General features: G+C 38.4%; 1 protein-coding gene across 1 annotated transcript; it reads left to right on the plus strand.

The window, feature by feature from the left end:
- The first annotated feature begins 3,656 nt into the window (after positions 1-3,656).
- On the plus strand, positions 3,657-9,366 carry LOC131125123 (crystallin J1A-like). The gene is made up of 10 exons (XM_058066329.2): positions 3,657-3,757; positions 4,038-4,104; positions 4,371-4,547; positions 5,199-5,297; positions 5,364-5,456; positions 5,521-5,677; positions 6,944-7,059; positions 7,200-7,277; positions 8,660-8,799; positions 8,873-9,366. The coding sequence occupies exons 2-10, from the start codon at positions 4,038-4,040 to the stop codon at positions 8,969-8,971; spliced, it is 1,026 nt and encodes a 341-aa protein (XP_057922312.2). The 5' UTR covers positions 3,657-3,757; the 3' UTR covers positions 8,972-9,366.
- The last annotated feature ends 856 nt before the right edge of the window (positions 9,367-10,222 follow it).

A 10,222-nucleotide genomic window follows, 5' to 3' on the forward strand; every position in this document is an offset into this window, starting at 1 on the left:
AGTCCTAATAACATGAGAAACAAACAAAAAAATAAAGTTTGGAAAAAAAATATTATGGGAATAAAGTCAAAATATTATTGGAAAAAAAAGTCATGATATTATGAAAAGAACATTTCTGAAGCTTATTTAAAGGGAAAGTAGCATTTTTTGTGGCTATGACACGTATCCACACGTGTTGCTTCCCAAAATATCAAAGTGTCCCTTGCGTCCCTTCATTCTTCACTACGTGGACACCCCTGCTCTAGAACATTTCACCAGGTCACCTCGGGACATGGAGGAGACAAAGTCGGTGCTCCTTTAGAACGCCGTTCGGCTTGAAAACAAGCTTTTCGCCGAGGACCGTGTGCTTATTTTTTCCCCTTGTGCCCTTTTGCAGTGTACGCTCAAGATGATCACCTGTGATATTACTTTACGAATTGAAAGCAAAGAAGAAAACTATAAATAAATGAAGGCATCTGACCCCACCCGTCTTATCCGCGGCGAGATATGCACGCATACAGTATTACAGCAGCGGTCGGGAAGATGCACTCTACATTCTATCCGTGCACCGGCGTGTAACGTGACACGGATAATGTGTGTTGTCGCCGATAATGGAGATTCAAACTAATTCTCTGGAACTGTGAACATTTTGCAGTCGTACGAGGCATTAGTACGAGTACGACGTGCTCCAGATACCGCAGCGTGGCTACTTTATTACAGCTTCGAATTGACACAGGCAGCTGCTGTTCCACATCCACAGGCTGAGCTTTATGAAGATGTGACACTTCATATGCAGATCAGACACGTGTCATCAGCTGCTTGAACCGATCCGTGACCGGTTCATTAGTCCGCTAAGGCACAGCTAACGACACGCTTGACCTTTGGAGAGAAGAAAAAACGTCAAAGGGCCTTTCATGAATTAACATGCAACAAAAGTACTGTACATATAAATGCATGCACGTGTAGTTTTACTGCACTGTCAACTCAAAATATGAAAATATGAAGCCATAAATGTTGTCATCTTACGAGAAAAAGTTGTAATTTTACAAGATTAACATCTAGAAACTAGAAAAGCACCCCGGGAGCTCCGATTTCCACCCAGCACATGTTGTGATTGCTAAAAATGCAAAAAAAATTCATAAAATTATGTTAGCATGCTAACAACCAGAATTATAGTACTAGGTGTCTGCTTAAGTTCATATTCATAAATATCACAGAAAATTCTAATATACTTGTGTTAGCATACCACCAATGCTAACATTAGCATGTTAGCATAACAATTGCTAACAATTAACATGATAGCATCTATCATGCTAAAAATGCTACTATGCTCATGTTATCATGCTAACACCTAGCGTGATAGTGCTACGTGTTCATATCAGTGTCTATCCAAGTAAACGGCTAAAAATGAAATGTTAATATTAGCATGCTAGAAATGCTAACATTATAATCTTAGTGTGCTTAACACCTAGCATGACAGAGCTATGTGTTCATATCAGTGTCTACCCATGTAAACGGCTAAAAATGAAATTATGTTAATATTAGCATGCTACAAATGCTAATATTATAATGTTAGTATGCTAACACCTAGCATGACAGAGCTATGTGTTCATATCAGTGTCTACCCATGTAAACGGCTAAAAATGAAATTATGTGTAGTTTTACTGCACTGTCAACTCAAAATATGAAAATATGAAGCCATAAATGTTGTCATTTTAAAAGAAAAAGTTATCATTTTACGAGATTAACGTCTAGAAACTAGAAAAGCACCCCGGGAGCTCAGATTTCCACCCAGCACCGTCGTTCCCCCATGTTGTGATTACTAAAAATGCAAAAAAAAAATCATAAAATTATGTTAGCATGCTAACAACCAGAATGATAGTACTAGGTGCCTGCTTAAGTTCATATTCATAAATATCACAGAAAATTCTAGTATACTTGTGTTAGCATACCACCAATGCTAACATGCTAATGTTAGCATGCTAACAATTAACATGATAGCGTCTACTTATGAAAATCGCATCGCTAAAAATGCTACTATGCTCATGTTATCATGCTAACACCTATCGTGATAGTGCTACGTGTTCATATCAGTGTCTATCCAAGTAAACGGCTAAAAATGAAATCATGTTAATATTAGCATGCTAGAAATGCTAACATTATAATCTTAGTGTGCTAACACCTAGCATGACAGAGCTATGTGTTCATATCAGTGTCTACCCATGTAAACGGCTAAAAATGAAATTATGTGTAGTTTTACTGCACTGTCAACTCAAAATATGAAAATATGAAGCCATAAATGTTGTCATTTTAAAAGAAAAAGTTATCATTTTACGAGATTAACGTCTAGAAACTAGAAAAACACCCTGGGAGCTCAGATTTCTACTCAGCACTGTAATTCCCCCTGTGTTGTGATTGCTAAAAATGCTAAAAAAAACGTTCATAAAATTATGTTAGCATGCTAACAACCAGAATGATATCACTAGGTGTTTGCTTAAGTTCATATTTATGACGTTCTCAAAAAATTCTAGGACGCTCTTGTTAGCATACTAGCAATGCTAACATGCTAATGTTAGCATGCTAACAATTAACATGATAGTGTCTACTTATGAAAATAGCAAAAAAATGCTAATATGCTAATACTAACCTGCTAGTAACGCTAACATGCTGAAGTTAGCATGCTAACACCTAGCATGGTAGTGGTAAGTGTTCATATAGTATGTGTCTATCAATTAGAATAGAAAAAAATTGCAGTATAATAATGTTAGCATGCTAGAAATGCTAACATGCTAACATTAGCATGCGGTAGCAAGCACCAGTGCTCTGACAATTTTTTGTGGATTTATATATACAAATGCTGAAAATTGTCTCTCACAATGTTACAGAATCCTTTAAAAAAATCCTGGATCCAGATGGGGCTCCAGATCACCCCCAAAATTTAATTACTTCTTTGTTATCCCATTTCTGACAATTCCAGAAAATTTCATCCAAATCCATTCAGAACTTTTCAAGTTATTTTGAACACAAACAAACAAAATCATGTTATTTCACTAGCATAAAGCAGAAATATTCAAGGAAGCCATAATGAGAAACACAGAAAACAAATAAATCTGCATTTTTTGGAAAATTATTAAAAAAAGTAAAAATATTACTGACACAAAAAAAGGGTGTCCAAAGTGTGGCTTGGGGGCCAACAACAACAAAGTGGGTGTCAGTAATGTTACTGTAAAGGACTATTAGAACTAAAATACTAATACAAGACATTGAAATGATGCAATGAAAGATGTAGTATTCTACACTGGTCACGAGATGTCAGTAATGTTACTGTAATGGTGTTGTAATGTTGGCTATCCACCACCATGGACAGTACAAACCGAACCCTAATTTTCTACAAAGACAAGCAGACTCCTCCCTTGACTAGTAACCCGTCACCTTTCTGTGTGAAACAAAACAGTGTTGTCTAAATTATGACGCAGGGGGCACCTGTCATTAAATAGTGTGTGAATTCCTCTAGGAGTCACTACAATATTATGTTTAACTGACTAAAAGCTAAACCTGAAAGCAGTTATCTCGTAGTTAGCAATGATTTATCAGTTCATAAAAATAACTTGAACGACACACAACAAAATACCATTACAATTAATGCCACTGATATCCTTTGGAGGGCGCTAATGAGCTTAGCTGTTCCCGACGTCACCGGTATTACAAGTTGAGGAAGTCGCTTGTCTCGGCGAGTTGTACAAGATTGCATCACATTCATAAATACTAGTACTTAAAGGTAAGAATTACTCATTTAAGCTGAATTATTGTGATTATTGTGTATATATTTCTTATAATTGAACTAAATTATAGGATGTTTAGAACTTAAAAGAATCTCGCTAGCTAGCAATACAACGTCACGAAGCTACAGCTGTGTCGAGGTGCCTTAAAAGTGAAAAGTAAGAAATATTGTATAATAATTTCCTTGCATTGAGGCATTCAGTGACTTTTAAACAATTTCAGAGTATTGTAAACATATTGAATATTGTATATATTATGTATATAATGTTGTTACACAGATGGCTGCTGCTGTGGCCAACAGAGCAATAGGAGCCATAGTGGGATCAGCTGTTGCAGATGCAGCAGGTAATAATAATAATAATAACAATCATACCGGATCTACATTTTGTATATTTTGTTTATATGCAACCACTCACACAGATGTCAATCTTTGCCTTGCATTATGTAAACAAGAAACATGCACTACTGATGACAGTAGGTTGAATTTTATATACATAACTGTACTGAGTGAACAATATCTTATTATTATGGGTGTACTGTTATTGTAAGAGGCATAAAAATAAGCACTCCAATGCATATTTTTTTCAATAAAACTGGTATTGTTTTTACAGCACAGCCCCTGCACTGGGTCTATGACCTCCAGAAGCTGCAAGGGATCCTGACTCGGCATCCAAATCCAGAGTTCCGCTCAGAGTCTGCAAATCCCTTCTACAGGAGGCAGACCGGCCAACAGAGTTGCTATGGAGACCAAGCGTACGTCCTGTTGGAGTCTCTGTCTGAACGTGGAGGTAGACTTTTACTTTTGGTCATTAGCCACGTTTACATGGACCCAAATATTCCAATTCCAAATATTCCATTATTTGCTCAAACGAAAAGAATGTAACCTTTGTATACACCTCATTCCGAAAGAAAAGTGCCAATCCGAATGAATATATAATCGGATTCACAGGGGTGGAATATTCCTTTCCACAATCCGATTGAGGTATCTTGTTGTCAGGGTGCGTTCTTTCAGTTTTGAAAATGGCGGCGTCGAGTCATCACTGGACTACAGCGGAAAGTTTGTTTTTGATACAAATTTAAAAGAACCGACCGTTCAAGTTGCTTTTTTTAAAAAAAAAAAGCGTTACAACTGTCCCAACAACCGTGGTAATCACACTCTTGTCCGCCATCTTTGATGAATCACGTGATGTTGTTTACGTTTTACTGTGAATGCCCCATTGACTATTCCGTTTTGATTATAGCGGTGCATGTAGACAGGAGATTGGAATATTCCTTTTCCATGTATACACTGTTTTCTGGTACGTCATTCGGAAAGATTCCATGCGGAAAGAGGAAAATCTCATGTAAATGTGGCTATTCTCAGCCAATGAAATATCAGTCGGAATACACAGCTCTGCTCGAGATTATTGTTGTCTAATTTATGGAACCCACTCGACCAGGTCTACGTGTTGATGATTTAAAGCAGCGCACATTAAAATTCTTTGGACCCGGATCGGAGTACGACACACCTGCCAATGATCCTTACAGGCAGAAAGACGGTAAGAAGATTTTATTAACTATGTTAGTTTTTAATGACATTTCACACTCCCCTGTCCTGGTTTCAGGTCCAAAACTTCAGCTGCCCATTGACGGACCGTGGAGACACGGCAGTTTAAAAAGCTTCCTGAAGAATGTGGATTCTGGCAAAGAGGAGACAGGTGAACGAGGTTCTAATTACCCGGGGGATGGAAAAGACTAACCGAGGTGTTGTATTGCTCACAGGCTGCGAGACTAGTTGTGATATGGATGGGATCGCTAAACTGGCTCCCATTGTGGCTTTTTACGCCGGAAAGCCGGACATGCTTGACAAGGTTGAGCAGGCCACTCGAGTCACTCAAAACAACGACATGTGTGTTGCAGAAACTTTGGCAGCTGCCAGGTAAACATCTCGTTTTGATATGCCTTCATAATGGCGAACATTGGTCTTATACTGCTGTATGTTAAGGTTCTTTATAGCCTGTTATGATCATCGATTAATCAAACGATTAAAAAAAGACAAGCCGATAATTATTCCGCCCTTGATAAATTCACATGTGAATGCTGGAGCCTATCCCAGCTGTCTTTGCGCGAGAAGCGGGGTACACCCTGGACTAGTGGCCAGCCAATCACAGGGCACATATAGACAAACAACCATTCACACTCACCATTCATACCTATGGACAATTTGGAGTCGCTAATTAACCTAGCATGTGAATGTGGGAGGAAACCGGAGTACCCGAAGAAAACTCACACATGCACGGGGAGAACATGCAAACTCCACACAGAGATGGCCGAGAGTGGGATCGAACTCGGGTCTCCTAGCTGTGAGGTCTGCGCACTAACCACTTTACCGCCGTGCAGCCATGTTAAAATATAACGGTGCCAAATGTGCAAATATACCAATGTACAGTGACAGTTATGATGTCGTCACTACCAACAGCACTAAATTCATCACATAGCAACTTAACACCCAAAAGGTGTACCTGATACAGGTAATCACAGGACACATATAGACAAACAACCATTCACACTCACATTCATACCTATGGACAATTTGGAGTCGCTAATTAACCTAGCATGTTTTTGGAATGTGGGAGGAAACCGGAGTACCCGGAGAAAACAGGGAAAACATGCAAACTCCATACAGAGATGGCCGAGGGTGGAATTGTACTCGGGTCTCCTAGCTGTGAGGCCTGCGCGCTAACCACTCGACCGCCGTGCAGCCTAGAGTGCTAACAGTGGTTTCTAAATCCCAGTGAGGGATTATTTTGGTGTTAAACAGAATGAATGGGCTGCACGGTGGTCGAGTGGTTAGTGCACAGACCTCACAGCTAGAGACCAGGGTTCAATCCCACCCTTTTGTCGGTCTCAATAATTCCCTATATTGTTGTAGAGTTCCTCCCATGAAGTGCCATGTTGAACTTCCAGTGTGTGTGTGTGAATGAGTGTGAGATACCATTAAGGAATCACATGACGTGTTAAATAAAAGTAAAGTAAATAAAAGTATATGTTGGATTATTTTCCATTGTTGTAGAGTTCCTCCCATGAAGTGCTGTGTTGAACTTCCAGTGTGTGTGAATGAGTGTGAGATACCATTAAGGAATCACATGACGTGTTCAATAAAAGTAAAGTAAATAAAAGTACATGTTGGGTTATTTTCCCATAGGTTCCTGGAGCATTTCATCATTAACGGCCCTGATCCTAAAGCGCTGGAGGCCGTTGTGGATCAGCTCAATGACCCAAACAGAAAGCAGGCCCAAGATTTGGACAAAGCAGTCATTGGTATGCAAGGCCTGCTTCTCCGTGTAACGTCATGGGACACAATCATGGGACTGCATGAGCTTATTTAACTTTTAAAATGCAACCCCCACTCTGAAGATGCAACATTACTTTGTAATCCACTTTGATTTTTTTTTTTTCAGGGCACATTACTCAGGTGAAGGAGAATTTATCCAAAACGCCCCAGGAGCTCATTCCTGCTGTTTTCTCCAACGCATGAGGTATCAACTAAATTTGAAACACTTATATGCTAGGACTACGTTAAAAAACCATAGCATTTCAGTATGTGGAATCAAACTATGGAATGGATTGAGTAAGACCCTCAAACAATGCACAACGATGAGCCAATTCAAGAAACAATACAAGCAGTTGATGTTTGCTAAATACAAGGATGAAGAGTCTTGAACCAGTCATGATGTGCTATACATATCACTATATTGACACTTACTATGGTACCCATTATGTCATTGGATGGTTATATCACCTCCTACTTTGGTACGTGACAAAAATAATATTTAAAAATTTAATTAAATTATTAATCCATTCATTTTCTACTGCTTTTTCCTCACAAGGGTTGCAGGGGTGCTGGAGCCTATCCCAGCTGTCTTTGGGCGAGAGGCGGGGTACACCCTGGACTGGTCGCCAGTCAATCACAGGGCACATATAGACAAACAACCATTCACACTCACATTCATACCTATGGACAATTTGGAGTCGCTAATTAACCTAGCATGTTTTTGGAATGTGGGAGGAATCCAGAGTACTTGCAAACTCCACACAGGAATTGAACTCGGGTCTCCCAGTTGTGAGGTCTAGGTGGCAAATGTGTAAATGTGCAAATATACAAGTGTACAGTGGCACTAAATTCATCACATAGCAACTTAACACCCCAAAGATGTACCTGATACCAGACTGGTCGCCAGCCAATCACAGGGCACATATAGACAACCATTCACACTCACATTCATACCTATGGACAATTTGGAGTCGCTAATTAACCTAGCATGTTTTTGGAATGTGGGAGGAAACCGGAGTACCCGGAGAAAACCCACGCATGCACGGGGAGAACATGCAAACTCCACACAGAGATGGCCGAGGGTGGAATTGAACCCTGGTCTCCTAGCTGTGAGGTCTGCGTGCTAACCACTCGACCGCTGTGCCAACCCTTTAATTTAATTTAATTTAATTTAATTTAATTTAATTTAATTTAATTTAATTTAATTTAATTTAATTTAATTTAATTTAATTTAATTTAATTTAATTTAATTTAATTTAATTTAATTTAATTTAATTTAATTTTAATTTAATTTAATTTAATTTAATTTAATTTAACTATATTGGGAAAGCAGGAAGTGAACAAATGTAACAGTTACTGATTGTAAAAGTACCAGATGGAGGGGTAGGATTTAATAAGCTTTGCTTCTTCCTACTCCTTTTGGACATGTGGAACTGTGAACTGATTATGTGATGCATTCAATTGTAATCTGACGCCTGTTCAAATGAAATAAAACCATTACCATTACCAATTTCTTTTGTACTGATGTGTAATTGGCAAATGCCGGTAAATATCAATAAATCTTCATCCTGAACGTCTGCCCATTAGGTGTGCCGGGTGCGTTCCAAGCAGCGCTCCATGGAGTCCTGACAGCCAAGCAGTATGAGCAGGCCATCAGGGACACTATGCGTTGTGGAGGATGCACCTGCAGCAGAAGCTCCTTCATCGGGGCTTGTCTCGGCGCTCAGGTGGCACCACTGGTTATATAACTTAATATAACGTTTGATTGATTCATACAATATCAATTCCTAATATTTCCAGGTTGGCCTTGAGGGAATTCCTTCATCTTGGGCCTCCAGAACCCAGCGTTATGAATCTGTGTTGGAGCACAGCAAGAAGATCACAGAACAGCACCAGTAGTTGTTTCTCTAGGTGGCTGAGAACATTGTGGACATCTGTTGAGCTTTCACAGAGCAGTCAATGAAGCGTCCTGTTTAAACTCTCGACAGGGTGTGGATGTTTTTTGCTTTTGTGAACGTTTAGCCGATCGTTCCGGTATGTTTCAGTGCTATTTCTCCTTATTTTTACTCAAATCAAAATGTGCATGGATACGATATGGTGGGCACTTGGGTTTATTACTGACCCTTTTCTGGCGCTTATATTGATGGTGCGGAAATGGTAATACTGAAAGCTTCTATTATACTATATATTATATATTAAGAAACTCTCCAATAAAGCAGCAACAAGACACCTTTTGCATCGTTTTGACTGACTTTGAGGTTATACTGTGTTATGGCAAAACAGCTTAAACGGTACATTAAAGTACAGCAGCTGTAATTACAACATGGAAACAAAACACGGTATTATCCCGGAGTAAATTGGTGGGTTGTTCATGGTAATGGTTTTATTTCATTTGAACATGCATCAGATTACAATTGAATGCATCACATAATCAGTTCACAGTTCCACATGTCCAAAAGGAGTAGGAAGAAGCAAAGCTTATTAAATCCTACCCCTCAATTTTGGTACTTTTACAATCAGTAATTGTTACATTTGTTCACTTCCTGCTTTCCTAATATAGTTTTTAACTTTATTTTATTAATAAAATTATTAATAATAATAAATAACACTATATAATAAAAAATAACAATAATAGTAATTCATTCATTCATTTTCTACCGCTTTTTCTCACGAGGGTCGCAGGGGTGCTGGAGCCTATCCCAGCTGTCTTCGGGCAAGAGGCGGGGTACACCCTGGACTGGTGGCCAGCCAATCACAGGGCACATATAGACAAACAACCATTCACACTCACATTCATACCTTTGGAGTCTCCAATTAATAATAATAATAATAAAAGTAATAATAAATAAATAATGAAATATATTTTTATTAATAAAAATTGTTATTGAATAAAAATATTGTTTATTAAAAATAATAAAATATATATTTTTATTAATAAAAATATTATATTTTTTATTATTATTATTTTTTGTCAAAAAAATTTGCCAAAGTAGGAGGTGATATGAGCATCCAATAACATAATGGGTACCATAGTAAGTGTCAATATAGTGATATGTATAGCACATCATGACTGGTTCAAGACTCTTCATCCTTGTATTTAGCAAACATCAACTGCTTGTATTGTTTCTTGAATTGGCTCATCGTTGTGCA

This window comes from Doryrhamphus excisus, linkage group LG6 (genome assembly GCF_037039965.1).
Source record: "Doryrhamphus excisus strain RoL-2023G ecotype Guam linkage group LG6, RoL_Dexc_Guam_v1.1, whole genome shotgun sequence".
Classification (NCBI taxonomy): domain Eukaryota; kingdom Metazoa; phylum Chordata; class Actinopteri; order Syngnathiformes; family Syngnathidae; genus Doryrhamphus; species Doryrhamphus excisus.